The sequence below is a fragment of the Camponotus floridanus genome, unplaced genomic scaffold, assembly GCF_003227725.1.
Source record: "Camponotus floridanus strain SB8 unplaced genomic scaffold, Cflo_v7.5 scaffold43, whole genome shotgun sequence".
Classification (NCBI taxonomy): Eukaryota; Metazoa; Arthropoda; class Insecta; order Hymenoptera; family Formicidae; genus Camponotus; species Camponotus floridanus.
The window spans coordinates 699,310-717,828 of NW_020229581.1; the positions used below are offsets into that span (position 1 = coordinate 699,310).

The 18,519-nt window shown below is 38.0% G+C and overlaps 1 protein-coding gene and 1 long non-coding RNA gene across 9 annotated transcripts in view; one reads left to right on the plus strand and one right to left on the minus strand.

Moving 5' to 3' along the window:
• Positions 1-18,519, minus strand: part of LOC105255236 (ELKS/Rab6-interacting/CAST family member 1) — a 67,548-nt gene that overhangs the window by 6,460 nt on the left and 42,569 nt on the right. For 3 of the 8 annotated variants that reach the window (XM_011264396.2, XM_025411745.1, XM_011264401.3), the window contains 10 exons: positions 18,085-18,159; positions 12,141-12,308; positions 10,485-10,652; positions 7,126-7,389; positions 6,354-6,740; positions 4,772-5,074; positions 4,478-4,630; positions 4,191-4,379; positions 3,819-3,958; positions 1,314-3,537 (listed from right to left, as the gene is read on the minus strand). In XM_011264396.2, the coding sequence (XP_011262698.1) occupies positions 1,314-3,537; positions 3,819-3,958; positions 4,191-4,379; positions 4,478-4,630; positions 4,772-5,074; positions 6,354-6,740; positions 7,126-7,389; positions 10,485-10,652; positions 12,141-12,308; positions 18,085-18,159 (4,071 nt within the window). Of the gene's footprint in view, positions 1-1,313; positions 3,538-3,818; positions 3,959-4,190; positions 4,380-4,477; positions 4,631-4,771; positions 5,075-6,353; positions 6,741-7,125; positions 7,390-7,863; positions 7,955-10,484; positions 10,653-12,140; positions 12,309-15,095; positions 15,108-18,084; positions 18,160-18,519 lie in introns of those variants that run through there. The other 5 variants (XM_011264398.2, XM_025411746.1, XM_011264402.3 and 2 more) reach the window with 3 other exon arrangements.
• Positions 9,004-10,474, plus strand: LOC112639015. Its single transcript, XR_003123251.1, has 3 exons — positions 9,004-9,092; positions 9,913-10,105; positions 10,197-10,474. It is a non-coding gene; the product is annotated as an uncharacterized LOC112639015 (long non-coding RNA).

The following is an 18,519-nucleotide window of genomic DNA, read 5'->3' on the forward strand; positions in this document are numbered from 1 at the left end:
CTAATGATTACAGCAAGATGTATATACATATAGAGAAATATATCGTGATAAAAACGTGGCGAATATAAGATAACGTATACATCTACAATGAGAAATATATTTACATGAGCACGAATGCTCAAAATGTGCACCAATCAGAGAGAGGAGGATACCGTTCACTTTAAAATTAATTTACTTTAAGCTACCTGACATCGTTAATTCTTACACGAAAAATATGTATACGGGAAAATTCAAGAAATTAATGAGAAAAATTCGAAAGCGAAGCGGTATTTCCCCATCTCGTTGATGCAGTGCATGCTATCCAACATAAAAAGTATTCACGATTACTTTTTGCTGTCATATTTAACGCGACATAAACGCAGCAGTAATAATACGATTAAATATAGTAATAATAATAATAATTAAAAAAGCGAGCGAATAATAACCAGTACTTTAATTTTTTCCACTCACAATCTTAATTTCTTTTTATTATATATTTCTATTATTTATTTTTCACTTTCTCATGCGCTCGCTTTCTTCAACGCATAACAATAATAATTACAGTGCCGATGCGGGCAACCAAAAATACAACCATAACGATAATAATAGTTAATAATAATAATAATAATAATAATAATATATTGATACCAATAATAATGACGATAACAATAACAATGACGTAAGAACAAAGAGAATAATATAATAATAACAATGAAAACTTTGAACGTATTCCGATAGCAATGAGCGACAAATAGCGGTGCTTAGAAGAAAGGAATAATTTTTTCGCCGAGAAGAGAGGAACTAAGAGAGGAAAAATTGTTATTGGAATAAGGATTGACAAACTCCTTAGCGAAGAGACATTGCGCTGTTCTGCGACATCGTTGTCAATAATGTAAGATAAGAGAGATGTGCACGAGTGAGTAGTGCATAAGTGCAGCATATCCGTTGCTCCTCATACATACGAGTTACGCATGTATTTACAGACATATATATCTTTGTTATAGTATATATAAATATATTTTTTTCTGTCAACGTGTGTAAGAATCCATCGGGCCTGTCTGTCTTCGGAGAAGAAGAGGAGGAAAAAAAAGAAGGGACGTGGTCGTTTTTCTCTTCGCTCTTTCCACAAAATGATTGACTCGATTGCATCGGGATTTTCTTTTTTTTTTTTATAGAATGCGGGCAGAGTGTGCGGGATAGTGATAATAATGGTTAAGGCATTGATGGAAATGGTGATGGTGCTTATGATGATGGTGTGGATGGCGAATGGTGTGGACTGTCATCAGCAGCGCGAGCGAGCGCGGCGTGAGATCGGCACCGCTGCGGCCGCTAACCTGGTTCTTCTCCAGTTCCTGACACAGCATCTCGAGCTGCGCCTGGAACCGCTCGCGTTCGACTGTCGCCTGCTTAATCTCCTCGCGCGCGCGTTCCAGCTCCTTCTTCAGCCTGGTAACTTCTTGGCCGTTCTGCTGCGAAGGCTGCTGCTGTTGCTGCTGTTGGAGCTGCTGCTGCTGTTGTTGCATAGTGACCTGCATTTGTTGGATCTGCTGCTGATGCGCGTGCAACTGCCGTTCCGTCGTCTGTATTCGCTTCTGCAGCTCGCCGGCCTCGCGTTCAGCTGTGTCTGCTCGCTGTCGTTCCGTCTCGCAGAGTTTTCGCCACTGCTCAAGCTGGGCCACGTCGGACTGTGTCGTTTCGGCGCCGCGCGACGCCAATTGCTTCTGCAACTCCTGTACTCGCTTCTCCGCTTGCTCGGCCCGTTGTCGCTCCTTCTGTTGCGCCTGTTGAACGTTCTGCACTTGTTGCTGCAACCGCTGTACCTCGCGCATTTGCGCATCGAGCGCTTCCTTGGCGGCGCGATCGGGCGTCTGCGCGTGGGCCCGCTGCTGAAGACGACGGGCCTCCTCGCGCTGACGCTCGAGCTCGGCCTCGTTTGCGCTCAATTCTTGCTGGAAATTCACCAACATCTCCTGCGACTTCTCCAGCTGTATCACCAACTGATCGCGCTCAACCTGCAGCTGCTTCGCGTCCGCTTCTAGCTTCTCCTTCAACTTTTCCGAGTGCTTTTCTCGATTCTCCAGGATTGCTGCCATCTTGTCACGTTCGCGCTGCGCCAACTGCAGTTCGTATTGCAGTCGGGCGAGCTCTTCGTTTCCAGCTATCTGCTGCTGCTGTTGTTGCTGCTGCTGTTGCTGTTGCACGCGACGCAGCTCTTGACGTAACGCCTCACGTTCCTCCCTCAGCAATTGAACGTCCGCAGCGAGACGCTCGAGTTCCTTCTTGGTAGTTTCAGTAGCTTCCTGATATTTGGTGGTCTGTAGATGCGCTTTCTCAAGTTCCTTCGCTAGTCTACCGGCTTCTAGTTCGACTTGATCGCGTGCCACAATAGCCTTGTCTAGGCTGGCTCGCAGACGCTCTACCTCGATGCTCGCGCTCTCCGATCTTGTCTTACCCTCGGTCTGCATCAGTCGCTCCAACCGTATGATTTCAACGCGCAGCTTCTCGTTGTCCGCTTCGAGAGCTTCCGCTCGCGATTTTATCTTATCGTGCCGGTCACGGATCTTCTCGGCTTCGATCCTCGCGCGTTCAATCTCCGAGCGATTACGCTCCTGCTGCGCCGAAGCCTTGCCAGTTTCGTCGCGTGCCCGCTCGAGTTGAAGCTGCGCCTCGTGCAGCTTCGCCTCGAGCTCGGCATTGCCCGACTGTGTCCTCTTGAGCTCGGCCTCGCGGCCATCTAGCCGCTCGCGCAGCTTGTCCACCTCCTGCTGTAGCCTACTACCTTCGCTTTGCCATTTTTCCTGCTCGTACTGGTATTTACCTCGCACGCCTTCCGCACGCTCCAGATCGGCGCGTAGCCTCGAGGCGTCCTGTTCAGCCTTCCGCGCGCGTTCGAGCTCCGCCAGCGCCTTCTCCAGACGGTCACGTAGTCGTTCCACCTCCAGCTTCGCCCACTCGTGCTCTTCCTTCTGTCGCTCCTGGCTCTCCTGGTACTTGCCGAAACGGGTCGCATACCTCTCGCACTCCTCGCGAGCGCTCTCCGCTTCGGCGCGTAGTCGTTCGGCCTCGCCCTGCGCCTTTCTCACCTCGGCCTGCTGACGATCGTGCTTCTCGTACATCTTCTCGATCTCTAGCTGCATACGTGCGAGCTCCTCCTGCGTTTTCTCCGTGGCTGCCTGCGCCTTGTTGAGCTGCGAATGGGCGCGCTCCAGCTCAAAGCTGATGCGCTCGTTGTCAGCTACCACCTTCTCGCGTTCGTTCTGCAAGCGTCGCAGCTCGATCTGCGACTTCTCGTAACGCTCGCGCACCATCTCCAGATCGACGCTAAGCCGATCGATGCTCTCCTTGGACTTCTCCTCGTGCTCCTTGGTACGGCCAAGCTGCAACGCCGCGCGGTCGTACATCTCTTGCACCCGGGCCAGCTCCTCCTGGGCCTTGCGCGCCTCCTCGCGTGACTTGGCCGCCAGCATCTGCTGCTTCTCCGCCTCCAGCTCAAGCCGGTCCTTGTCCGCCTCCATCACGTCGATGCGGTTCTGCAGACGGTACACCTCGCTCTGCCCCCTGCCACATCGCCGTGAGATATTTAGCCTCGGAATATCCTCTGCCTTTTTCGCTACGATCTACCTAATTTTCTACATTTGCGAAAATTCTGTCAGTGATATGTAAAATTAAAATGTTTGCATAAAGTTATTTGGAATATCTTTTTTGGAATATTTTTCTACGATAATATAAAGTCAAGTAAAATTAAGAAGATATCGTTACGTTTACTGAACGTAACACTCGTTGAGATACACTCAAAGCGATTGAGTCTTTCCGATGCAGATATCTGCTAAACGTAGTACCTATCGTATTTCTCCAACATCTTCTCGAATTCCTTCGTGGTGTTCTCCCGTTCCTCGTGAGCTTTATTCAGGGAATATTGAGCCTTCTCCAGTTTCTCCTTCAAGATCTGGATTTCAGTCAAAGCGTCATCTCGCTCCAACTATTTCACCGAGAAAAAAAACAAAAAAGAAATTATTAATTATTTTTCTTTTACATTGTAATTTTTTATATTTTTGCAAAATAATATTATACCTACATCAGTCCATAAAGCGAAGCATGCTTTATTATGTAATTTGTAATATACACACACGTATGTATATGTTTTTAAGATATAAACAAAGAGGGTAAGAGATTTAAAAGGATAATGATCACTAAAAATTAATAATTCTCACCGTCAATTTCTGATGAGTGTTGTGCGCCTTTTCCCATCTCTCCTTGACTAAATCGAGTTCCGAAAGTACATTCTCCTTCTCGCGTTGCATCTTTCCAATTTGATTCTGCTGCAGTTCTATTCTCTCGTGCATCTTCTCCATTTCCTCCTGGAAGCTGTCCCTCTCCTTTTGCAACCGTTGCATTATGACCTAAAGAAACGATCATGCCACGAATCAAATCATTATTAGCAATCGATTTATAAATATAAATCTTATAATTAATTATATTTTTGATTTATTGTACTCACTTGAGCCTTTTCGTATTTGTCCTGCAGTCTATCGACTTCGATTTGAATCGCCTCTCGCTCTTTCTGCATCCTTGTCGATTGCCCCAACGCCTTGTCAAGTTGACTTTGTAGGTTTTCAAAATCGTAATTCTGTTTCTCTCTCTCCATTTGCATCTACAGTAATTATTGCATTGCATATAATTAAATCGATGAATAAAATATATACATAATTTGATGAAAATGTTAACAATCTTTTGATATGCAGAAAATTAGAGTTAAAATAACATTATTTTTGATTTATTCGAAACTACTTACTCTACGAACTTCTGTCTGCGTCTTATCGAGTTTCTCTTGCAGCTTGTCAACCTCGCTCTGTGTTTTATCCAAGAGATTTTGTAATTTGTCCTGCTGAAGTTGCGCTTTGCCGAGAGTAGCCTGTGTACGTTCGAGTTCCTCCTGCGACTTTTCGAGCTCGCCAATCGCTTTGTCTCTCTCGGCATGAAGACGAGCCACAGACGCCTGTGCTCGATCGTATTCTTCTCGCAGACTCTCTTGCTCTCCTTGAGCATTCTCCAGTCTGGCCTTGAGCCTGTACACCTCGCCCTGACTTTTTTCCACCTTGAAGAATAAAACAGAAAATTTTGCAAATGTCTTTTTCATATTTAATCCAATTCAGGATCAAAGTCTTTGAGCAAATTCAAATTCTTTTATAAAGCATGACATAAAAAGAAAAATTGCATTTCTTTAATTAAAACGTATCATACTTTTAACATTGTTGAAAAATGTCTTTTCCACGTGCTTATATTCTTTAAATGATGATAGAGTGTTCTTCAATTACGAAGAAATTACTTGTAACACCAACTTTTTACTTTCAGAAAGATTTATGTTATCCATTTTTGTGGCACTTTTTATTCCCCGTCATTAACTGGTCCCTCCGCGCGCAAGAATCTCACGGCAAACTCAACGCCTAGACGAGCAAAATGTGAATTTAAGCACACCGTTTAGCCGTGTTCCTTCCATGTTCCAAGCGGGTGATATGGTAATACGCGCGAGCAATTTTCCAGTCACTTAAACGGCGGAATCGTTACTCTGCTGCCGGTTACAGGACGGAGGCGTGATTGGAAATTGGATCCTATTGGAAGGATGAAGATAGCACAGCAAGGAAAATAAGAACGAGGAAGAAAGAGGCGCAGCCGAGGAAGGAGAAATAGATGTCAAGGAACGTGTTTGAATCGATTAAAACCGATTGTAAATACGCGACCGATACGGATTAAGTCCTCGAGGAAAGTGCTCGTCGAAATGGAACTGCTGAGTCGTGATCCAAAGCGGATCTTTAGCCGTCCATTAATAGACTACCGTGAGGCGACGTGTGCTCCAGTAAAGTAGTTCAGGTTACTTCTGTGCCGATCAATCGATAAATGCTATAATTGGCGTGTAAATAGCGCATTCTCACTAGAAAGGCGCCAGAAATCGAGATATTTTAGGCAATTGCGAGATCGAAGTGCTTCGAAAGAGAGCTTCGTCTCTCTTATAATTTAGGACGAGAGATATTTTCCATTTGCCGTAAATAACAATTTTCTTATTAGGATATAGTGTATCAGTTTACCTTGTTAACGTACCTGTATTAATGAATTAAGATATAGCTTAAGATGTATGATATAGTTTTCATAAAAAATATGAAAAGCACTTTTAATAACTTTTTTAATAAATTACGATAGACTAAACTTAACAGCTTTCATAAAAAAGGCTGCAAAATTTTTAAGCTATATCAATTTTTAATTTAAATTTATTGGCATTGAAACACACGTTCGAATATTTATTTAATATAAAAATTTATATATCATATAATATATATATATGCATTGTACGATATTAAAATAAAAAATATAATAATTACCTTTTCTTGCAGGGTCGCGGCCTCGGCACGCGCCCTTTCGTTGTCCGCTTGCGTGACCCTCAGTTCGGCCTGAGCTCTCCTTAATTCGGTGGCCGATTTGTCAGCTCGTTCCTGAATACGTTCCATTTCCTGAGACGAATTCAGCGTACCTCTACCGTATCCCTGCGATCGTTCCATATCGTGCCGCAGCCTCTCGTTCTCGAGCTCCAGTCTGGCTAACCGCTGCTTCGCCGCCTCCCAGTCCGCGCCGCTGCGCCCGACCTCGGACGCGGCCTTGTCCAGCTCGGCCTTGCTCTTGCCGAGCTCGGATTGCGAGCTTTCAAGCTTCGCCTCCAATCGGTCTTTTTCCGCCTGTGCTCGTTCCAGTCGCGCACCCAACTTCTCGACCTAGCGATGAATACGTGGACAATTGTTAGTGCCATTTTCTTAGATAATAGATTAATTATTTTTTAGACATGCATAATTTATTGAAGTACGAATTTATAAATGTAAACGTGCAACATAAATATATAAAACTAATTGTATATATATTGCAAAACACATTATTATAAAAATTGAATTAAGCTAAATGAATAAATAAATATAAAAAAAATAGTTTTAAGCATCTTTATTGCATCTTGTAAATATTCTTTTATTTATTTATTCGTCACGGTAAGCTTTTTATTTTAATTTATTTAATTTAGCCTTTTGTTTTTGAGCAAACGATTTATAATAACTCAGAAAAAATATATGATAAGTCTTTCCCGTTTTTCAGCTTTCCATTTAATTTCACCTCAGACTCCAAAGTATGTATCTTCATTTTATATTCGGCGAGCTCTCTCTCATGCAATTCCCTTTCCTCTTGCTTCTCCTGCTCGGCTCGGTCCCTTTGCTCTCGTAATTGTGCCATTTGCTTCTCTTTATCTCCAATCGCCTCCTCAAGGCTGCTAAGTGCACCCTCGCTACTGCAATGATGCGCCTGCATCGCCGTCAGCCTGGCCCTGGCCATGTCGACTTGATTGTCCTTCTCCTTCAGCAGATCCTCCAAATTCTCGATCTAAAGTCAACAACGGACTCAGTCATAGGACGAAGAGTGCTATCTTATTTATCAGTTGATTTGTTAGTCGATCGTTAATTACTAATAACAATCGAAAATTACTAATTTGACTTTTGTACATAGAAATGATACTATTCTTTGTTTAAGTCAAACAATTTGATCTCCACATTTAATTTACGATAAAGTCAAATTGTGACGTTATGAAAAATTTTATATCAAATTATGTGTACATGTTAGTATAGTTAGTATAATTAATTACTACATATTTTATGAAAAGGAAGGATAAAAAAAAGGCGTGGAAAGATAAATTGGTGTATCGCGAAATGTATATTACATTTAGAAAATTAAATATGGGACGATTTTCACGCGAATCGTAAATTCGACGCGTTATCCGTTAATTGCTGCGTAGCTAATGAAGTCCCGTGAGATAATTAATGAAGTTATTAATTAACGTAAATTCACGTCATCACCTACCTGCCAACGCACTTTCGTCGGTCTTCTTTTATTCACATAATCATACTCAGACATCATCGTAACGACAGACACGCTAATGTAAAAATAAATACGGTGCTCGTGTCAAAGCAAATAATAGATCATATAAATAGCATACGTAACATAAATATGATTATGATAAATAATAACGACATAAGGGTACGATTAAACAAATGAAATATATAAATTACAACTTATACACATATAAGCGCATGTAATACAATATAAATTATACGATTAACATTAAATAAAATAATTTACTTACTATTATCTATTAATTAAATAATAAAATAATTAAGAGTAAAAGGAAAAGATCTCTAGAATAATGTATTTATATTTTACCAATTAATATAATATTTCCTCTCTTGCACATAACATAATTAACGCAAAATAATCGCAATTAACAACATAATTTTCATACAAATACATTCACCAATCAGAAATGACAGAACATATTGCAAACTAATAAGTATAGTCGCAGGACGAGTTCATTGTCCATCCTTCTACATTTATTGTCGCTGTTCTATGGAGTTAATTTCTCGAGAATTGCAAAAGAAAAAAATTTTAGAATAAAGGATACGGTAAAAAAATAAAAATAAATTAGGAATTTAATCTTATAATGATAATGATACAATAATGATACTTCATCGCCTATGGAACGCCACTAAAAAAGGAATGGTGCGAATTAATACAGAAATAAAGTGTGATAGAAAATTTTGCGGGCGCAAACACAGTGCAAACGCAATGCAACGTTCTCGCAAACTGCATTTGCGCTCGCGATTACTGTACATCGACTAGCAAAAACATTGTAAGAAACGTCATATAAACGCGCGCGCGCACATCACATGCCATCCAAATCGACGGCCGAATTTCCGACACTCATGCGCATTCTCTCTCTTTCTCTCTACCGCGTTGCAACATCACCGGGGGAGATGGTATTAACACATCGAGTACAAGCTTCGCTCTTTCTCAGTCGCCCCGACAATTAGTGCTCGGTACTTTACGTGAGTACACGGTGCGCGCCCTTAATCCGGAAATCTCATGTCCGTTGTCAAAACGTGAAAGTAAGGCGAGACTTTTATTGCGCGTTCATAAAGCTGATGAAGGGATAATCAAAAGCGAAGGCTCTATCAAAGCGGATTTAGAATAATTTTCATACGAGCCAAGAGCTGAGATTAGTATAAATGTGTTTTATAGCGTGTTTTACAGAGGTAATTAAAAGAGAATTTATAGAACTTATTAGTTTTGCTCTTCGACTTCGAGAATTGCAATATTAAGCATAATGTATGACTTTGACATATTTTCATTCTGTCTATTCGATACAATATTTTTTCCCACAAAATATTTTTTTATATAGATTATTAATAATAAATTAAATATAATTATTCAAATTTATTAAATATATTATTCGTTAAATATAATTATTCGAATTTTATTTAAAATTCGATGCGAGAGATGCAAAATATTCTTTTCACGATGGGACATACACGAAGTTCTCTCGTCTTAATATATACTGATTATCAAATATACAATCGATACCGATTCTGAATTACGTTACCCAGTGTCAGCTCACGTACGTCATCCCTCGTGGGATCAGCTTCTGGAATTTCCTCAAAGAACCGATTGCAATTCGAGACGATTGATTGAATTTGTACTCGTACTCATGCGCATTCCATTTCTTTACTATGTGGGAGGTATTATATTAGGATGCGAAACGTACTCTCGTCGATTATAATCCCTTTTGTCCCGAATTATTTTTAAATTAAAATAGATTTCCTATATCATTTCGGTAATAATGATTATAATTATTTATCATATCTGTTTAATTAAAATCTATCATTTTATTTTTACTCTTCATATATCATTATATAATATCTATATAAATATGTGGATTATATTTGCTGTTACATATTATTATTGTAAATTATTTTAACAAATGTAGCTTTCTAAAATATAATTTTTTCAAACAATTTCTTGTAATAATTAGAATAATAACGGGGGAACTATTATTTAATGTCTTACTGTTTTTAGTGCTGACTTTTTCAATCACATGCAAAGATGATACTATCTATATGCAAGAACACGTTGCAAGCGAAATAAGATTTCAAGAGAGATAATAGAGAAAAAAATATACGATAATAAAAATCTGTATAGCTCGTTCAGCAGTTTTCTCTTAAAGAAACGAATAATATTCTATCGACTCGCAATCTGCTCTGTGCTCAAGGTAAATATTTCCTTAAGCGCTAATTGGTTTCCACGTGATAAGAAAATACACTTTGCCGGACTCGTCCGCTTTTACATTTGTATCTCCTTAGACGAAATGCTGCCATGCGCGCGATAAGGAAATTTATTTCGCGAAAGTTGTCTGCTTCGTCCCGGCAATTTTCCCATAATGCTCGCCCGTTCCGAGAGTTATGAATCACGATAAAGCACGGTAGGATTCTCGATGAATATAAAGCGGAAACGAGTCCGTGCAAGAATGGTCGTATTGCGGAAAGCGGATGAAAGGAGACGAAAGCGATATGAAAATAGACGAAGGCTATCGAAGATTGTGACTCCAACGGGAAAGTTCAAGCAAGATAAAGAGCGAGAAGAGGCCTTACCTTGCGCTGGAGAACGTTGATCTTACGGTCCTTGATGTCCATGTGATCCTTGATCTCGGTCAGCTCGGTATTCATGCGATTGCGCTCCTGTTGCGCCTGCATCGCCGCCTGCGTCTTCTTCTCAATCATCCGGTTCTTCTCCTCGAGCCGTTGTCGCATCTCTTCGACCTGCGAAACGAGCACATTTTTAAATTTCCAGGACTGTAGAGGATGGTTTGCCAAGGTCCCGGAACGAGAAGAAAAGTCTTTAGGCGAGTCCAATCCGGAATATTCAACGCGCAATACGTACGACGCAAGTACACGCGACGCCGCGACGCAAAGCGCCACGATGTTGAAATCGAGGGTGGAGAGACGAGAAGAGAGAAGCTCGACCCAGTTTTCCACGACGGCTTGGCCTTCCTCTCCCCAATGGTGGCCTCTCCCGAACACGCAATTTGCTGCAGCTTTAACTTGACTTCCGACTCGTAAGACCGATTTGTCAAACAGCTGATCGAAATCACGTGCCGATTATACCCTTTCGAAAGTTCTTCTTCGGCTTAGAAAGGTTTTTCCAAAGGCTTAGGATGTTTTTCTTTTTTCTCTCTTTTCCCGAATTTGTCTTGCGAGATTCGAAAGAGATTTTCCTAATATCTTGGTTTGTTTGGTGAATGATTTCAATTTTGGCCAGATAATCATTTTCAATTTTTTTTTCAAAATATAAGACAAAGATTCAGAAATCTTATATCTTGGAGAATATTGAAAAACAATAAAATCTCTTTTCTCTCGAATAAAAGACAAGATAAATTTGCATTAAGAAATCTTTTTTTTGTATCGATAATCGTTTTAAAATTCATAAGAATATACATGAGTTGAGACAACATTTTTCACCTCGTTTAAAATCGATTTCACAACTTCGTTTTAGTTTTGCTTCACGTTAGACTACCGACAGAATTTTTCAAGTCTCTACATTCGCTTCGGCTTTTATCGACGTTTTTAAAAGAACTCGTAAAGGCTCATACGAGAACTTGTAAAAGCTGAAAAAATTGACCCAACTTTTTCATTTAAAACAACAAACTCGTATACATGCTTTTAGATAATAGCATTAGGAGAGATGCAGTATATTTCACTGTTCTCACATAGGAAGTAGAGAATGTATTCGAAACAAACATCTGAATTTCGGTGGTGTGGTTAGAAATTTGGTATCGATTGCGGCCGCGTTCTAGTTTCGAATCGGTGTAACAGAAAATAAAATTGGTGATAAACTTGTTTACCGAAAACATATTTGGCAAAAATGCTTATAAATTCTCAGACATTTAAAGAATTTGTAATTTTGAAGGATTGTTCTCTTTGAAAGCAAAAAATAAATTTTCTATGAGAAATGATATTAACGAGCAATAGCAAATTTACTTTTACTCAATTTCCTCAAATAATCATATAAAATAGAAAATAAACAAATTATAAATAATTATAATACAAAAACATATTTCTATATCTTAAAAAATTATTTTCCTTTAATTAAAGATTCATAAATCATTATTTTTCATATGTATATATCTCTTATAGATGCAAATCTATTTTAAAACTTATTACCATTTTTCCTAAATGAAAAAATAAAAAGATATAATTTTACAATTTCATCTTTAAAAAAAAAATTAGGAAGCTAGGATTTATACTCACATCGGCCTGCAGCATATTATAATGCTCTTCCTTGGCGCAGAGAGACTCCTTAAGCACGGCGATGTGTCTCTGATAATCTTGGTGTTGCTCCTCCAGCGTTTTCATCTTGGCCGACATTGCCAGCAGCTCTTGGTCCCGTCGTTGTACCTCTGTCCGGAGCTCGTCCAGCTGCGAAAAGATTCGTCGTCCAGGAGAGGATCAGTTCCTGTGCTCCGACCGTCTTGGCGACGACGACGACGACGACAACAGACGGTGTATTGGCGACGAGCAACGGAGGCCAAAAAATTGCCTGCCGGCTCTTCGCCATGCGTCCGAGTATGACGACGACGGTAATAGTTTCATAAGGACTCAGTGACATTTTGCTAGTCCTAATAATAATAATACTTTTCCTTGCAAATTCATAGCGATGAGTGCGTTTAAGTTTGAAATGGAGCAATCGATAACGGAAATTTTCAAGAAAGATTGAAGAAAAAAACTACCAAAAACACGACAAGTTCTGTTAATAATTTCCAAAATTTAATGTTTATAATTTTAATTTTTAAGTAACATCGCAATAAAATCTCACAATGGAAAAAAATATTTTTCTTCATGCTTTTATACGATCACTTTCTTGCACCTGTGCATCGCGTAACTTAAAATATTCTTGATCCAAATTGCGCGAGAAATTGGTTTCTGAGAGAACAACCTTGTGGTGTGATATAACCACTTACCAAGTTACTTAATTGCCGTTGGACTTTGACACGAGCTGTTCTCGAGAGAAAGATCGAGATTACTTTAATTAAAATTACGTCAACGTAGCGCGAGAAGTTCGATTCTGTGAGAAGTTTCCATATCCGGAGAATAAAAATCAAATTGCATCAAGTCGCATCCTATTTCGATCCGACCGCAAGACCGCTTTTCGATCGTTTATGTACCTTTCTTGATCGAATTAATGAAAGATACTGATATATGAGCTATTACAATCTCGTGACCTAATTATAAAGTCAGACAAGAACCTACGTAAGCAAGCATCCCAGTTTCAGATCTAAATTCAAGAATTGCTCTCGATTCCTTGAACTTTAAACTCGCACAGAGAAATTTATTAATATATTTTTTAACTTTGAAATAATATTTCTTTTCTTTTCTTCTCTCCCCTCTTTCAGTACTAATCATGGTTAACTAACTTCTATCTACAATGGTTAATACTATGCTCTAGAAGGGGAAATCTTTCGTTTAGTTAATTAACCTGTCGAAGTTGATCGACTTAATTGAGCGAGAGCCGACAGCTCTTATTATCTACAAATTTCTGGGGTATATAATAGAGAGGCAAAGAAGAAATAACAAAGACATCGTCGTCGTACTCGGATAGGATTTTTATAAAGCATGCAGCGTATTCGATGCAAACGTTACAAAGTCACGAACAGTGTTTCTTGAGAGTGTAAAAAATATACATATATATTTTTATATATACATGAAATTATATATATTTATATATAAATATACATGTATATGCACATGTGTATAGAGCGAAATGTGATGGAAACAGAATGACACAGAGGGGAAATAGGATAATCTCTCGGAGGTGCAGATGAGGATATGTCATGTCAATGTGTCTCTCTTATTTTCGTGTACGTACCTACGCTCGTCTCATCTACACTGGTGTTGTCAGCAGGCCATGTGAATGGAGCTCGTCGCGACATAACGCCGTTCGCGAAATCTCGCGACGATCTCGAAGCAGAGTCGTAACATACGTAACAGCTACTACTAGTAAGTTAAGCTAATCGCTATCTAAACAAAGAGGCCCTCTTTGAATATAATAAATATTGCAAGAACTAACAATTTTAATTTTAAAATCGAGAGACATTAAGTTTAAAAAATTCGTTTAATTGGAAAATAATAATTAAAGGTTAAAAATTTAAATTTGTCCTATATAAGGCAATTCGGGTTCTAAACACCATGCATTAATAACTTTTGATAGGTCATTTGATTTTAAATATATAAGTAAATAAATTTTATTTTCTAAAAATTCTTAAATTCTTATTTTCGCAATAATATAATATTTTATATTTTTGGCCAAATATTTTTCTATTGTTCAGAATGTTTTTCTGTGAACTATTTTTTTTATATAACAAAATAATTTTTTTATTTCTTGTAAAATAAGAAATGCACAAAAGAATTCTAATTATATGCAAAAACTATTGATACGAATAGTAAAAATAGAGGACCTCTGTCATGCGTACTATATTTAATCAAGATACTAGAAGAGAAATGATCGATCGATATTTCTTTTTTCAATGTGTGAAAATGAAAGATCTGCATTTCTGCGTATATTTATTTGAGAAGATAAATTCGAAAAATCAGCTCTCTCCCATCTAGCATCTGGCTATCGATTAATCGACAGCAGCTATCAAGATATATGGCGAGAATATCTTCCCGCGTCCATCTTCAAAATCATCGGCGAAGTGACGAAGATCGGTCACTTTGTCACTACGACGATAATGTGACGTCTATGTGATCATCTACAGGGTCATTAAGCCGAACATACACGCACGCACACGCACATGACGATACTGGAATGATAAAGCGGAGATGAATGAAAGTCCTTTATATCTATCGCTCTTCCAACAAGGAATTGACGATTGGTCTTATGAGTTTGATGATGAATTTGGGAGAGTGACGGTCTTTCTCTAAGGAACCACATCGAGGTTTCGTCTAGAGACCAATGTGTAATTTTAATTTTTACGTGAGATGCGTGATAATGATTGCGACACACAGTCGGTCAACGATTCACGCCAGAGAGAAGACAGAGAGAGTTTGAGATAGAGACAAAAAAGAGATATACAGAGTAACAAGTACAATGACTACGGTATACATCGAGACACTTCGTTACGTAATACGGTAATCATGTAGACGGAAACGGAGGGGGAACAAGGGTAGCTTGGAAGAGTTTCTTAGGCGGGTGAAGAATTTTCTTACCTCCTCAGAAAGCTAGAATATTGGGGCACCACATTTAATAATGCTTCGCTCACCACGAAGGCCACCCAACTCCGCTATCCCTCTTTCGGATGAAACGTCTGCTTGTTATATGTTCACATATCTTAGGTATCCGAAATTTTCGACCTTAATTATTATGATAGATTCCTTGGCGTGAATTCAAAAAGTTGATTTTTCATTCAAGAAATTTTTCAAGTTTGTATTTTTTTTATACAATGAAGTCTTTTATTAAATATCTTGATAATCGAATCTTTAATTATCTAAAAATTAAACTAAATTATATAAAATAATAAAAGAGTTAAATTTATTTACATGAGATATGACAATGAGATTTGATATAAGTTTATATATGTATATTTCGCGAGAAACTTTTCTTTTTTATTATATTCTTTTTTATTTTAATTAAAGAAGGAAAAATCAACTTCAAATTACTCAACAAGTTCAATTTTTAAAATTAAAATTAAAGAATTTGGAATACACTTATATAATTTAAGATGCACAGTTTAATTGAAAGTTATTAGTTGTTTCACTGATTTACATTTCACTATTTCCTTAAATTCACATATATTTTATTATTTTCGAAACATTATTAAAAATATATGATTCCTGATTATAAGATTCATTATTAATTTGTTCAATTGTAAGAAGAATTCTGCGGAATTGGGGACTGCCATTCATTGCTAACTTATCGCTAACTTAACTTTATCTTAAATGCTAGTTATACCTTAAAATCTATCGGGCAAAAGGTAATATTTGATTTATCTACGAGTCGTGTTGTTCAACTTAGTTCGTGAAGACATTATTTTGATATCAATTTTTTCCAATTTTCCAATTTTCAATTTTTTCCAATTAACAAAGTAAAATGAATGAAAATGATTCTTACACAATTTTGTTTTTGTAGAACCTATCTTATTAACAGTAAATACTTGTCTAAAATTTGTAAATAATTATCTTGATTTTAACATTCTTTCTCTCAAGTTCTTTTTTTCTTATATTTCGTTAAAAATCAAAAGGTTCATTCTTTTATTATAATATTTATTTTGATATTTTGACATTTTAATATTATTTTGATTATTACAATAATTTTTTTGATCAAGTTTTACGTTATGTTTTAAGATAGGTCCTAGGAAATATCTGATACAAATGAGGACATCGCAACTACAGGTAGCTGAGACTAGAAAAGCTTTCTCACGATTGAAGAAATTATCCTGTCGAGACGCGACAAGACTCGTAGACAAACTGAATGATCCTTTCCGTCTTTTCCGTAGACGCGCTGCCGAATTAATGGGTTCTTCCGACAGGTAATCCGACGTTCGTGGACCTTCGCGGACGAGGATCATCGTCCTGACGTATGTCTCATGCGCACGTCCACGTGCGTCTTATTCGCCGAATGAAACGATAGAGCTACATGGCGGATGCACTCTCTGCTTGCGCGTGCAGCATGCATACAGCACCTCGAGAGCGAGGTTGGCGGGGGCGTATCGAAAGGAATTGGGCATGCGTCTTGTTAATTACGACATCAAGGTTTCTACGGTAAAAAAAATGGAAGAGACAACTCAGGGGAGGGGTTACGAAACGATGACGGCAGGCTTGTTTCGTATACTTGCCGATGAATCGCTGAGAGCGAATCGCGTAGTCGTTGCGCTATGAAACGCTTGCTTAAGAGATATGCGTTTCTCTCGACGATGATCCTCGATGATCGAAAGGATGACGACACCGCGAACGAATGAATAAGAAGCGATACTCGCTTGATCTCGCCGAGAGAATTTGCACGATCGTTCGATAGAACCGATGCTGGACGAATGAGCTTGCGATAATTCCTCGCGATTAGTCCTCTCGTATAATACGATAAATCTTTTAGATTCTTTTACAATTATTTTTTACTATAAAACAGATTCTGGATTATAAGACATATTTTTACAATACATATATAATTTTGATTATAAAATTTTTAATAATAATTTGCAATTAATAAAGATAATTGATTAATTTGCAATTAATTAAGATAATTAATTTTTAATTCTATTAACGAAAGGACAATATTACAAGGAGCCTCGATGAATATCTTGATGACTATCGATGATAAAGATGACGACAATAACGACGTGAATGATGTGAATGAGTGGCTGCTGCGCGATGATATCACTACATCATGTAACATCATGTAAACTCCTAACGAGACATGCAACATGCTGGACCTAAGTTTCCATGCGAATTGCACGATTCGAAGAAAGACGATAATGATCATCATGAGAACTATCGATCTATCGTGCGATGATATATTTTCCATATGTGTATTTATTAATCAATTTGCGATTCGATGATTATGAGAAGATGAGAGCAGAAATCGATGATTAGAGAGAATGATTCCGTGACAGGCAAGGATCGGCATCGAATCTGAATCCAATGATTCAGACGTAATGATGCGAAACTGATGAAATTCTTGATGATTATAATGCTTTCAATACAATAATATTCGATCGTAATCGAAGACTATGAGTGTTGAATTTTTATGCCCTTCTAAGATGACGAGATGAGACAGAGAATATGGAGTGCGTGGCGCGATGATCTTGATCCTTGATCGATCGTTTTTGTATTGCATGGCGAGTTTTGTATCGATGCTTGTCAGTCGATGTGAATTGAGCGCGTTCTTCTCTTAAATGGAACAGGAAATTAGTAAGCAAGGAAAGAATAGAGAGAAGAACGAAAAATGTGAAGAATATATATGAATGTGATGTGAGACAGCATAGGAACGTAATTTCCTTTTTTCCTCTCTTCTTTCTTTTTCTTTCGTCATGATAATATGGTGTAGGAGATTATAGATTATCTTTGTTATTGTTGATTGTATTCTTGATTGATTGAAAAAAGAATTAAGATAATCTGAATGTCTGATAATTTCGTTGACATGATTTAAACGGTTGGATGATCGTCATTAAAATTAAAACATAAATTTTCGATGAAAGTAGTTTACCAATACTCGACTTGCATGTTGGGATTTTTGCGTTTGGAATGCAAAATGCAGTTGTCTCATCCGCGAGTACTCGACCTGCGCAAACAAATTTACATCCACCATTTAACTTTTTTATGGATTTATTTTAGTATTTTTTGTCCGAGACGAATATATATAAGGAAAGAAAATGTTTTCTAATTAGTGCGCAAAGCTTTTTTTCTGTCATAATTCCATCTTCAAATTGTAACTTTGGAATTATGATATTACTAGCAATATTAAGCCTCAGCCAAAATAGGAGTAACATAAGTCTCTAAAATTATGTTCTGAAATAAATATTAAAATATGTAAATTATTTAAAATATATATAATATTTATACTTAATTTGAGCTTTTTTGAAAGAGGAAAAAAATGCCGTTTTTCGAAAAGAGAAATTATCTTTTTACGATGATACTAATT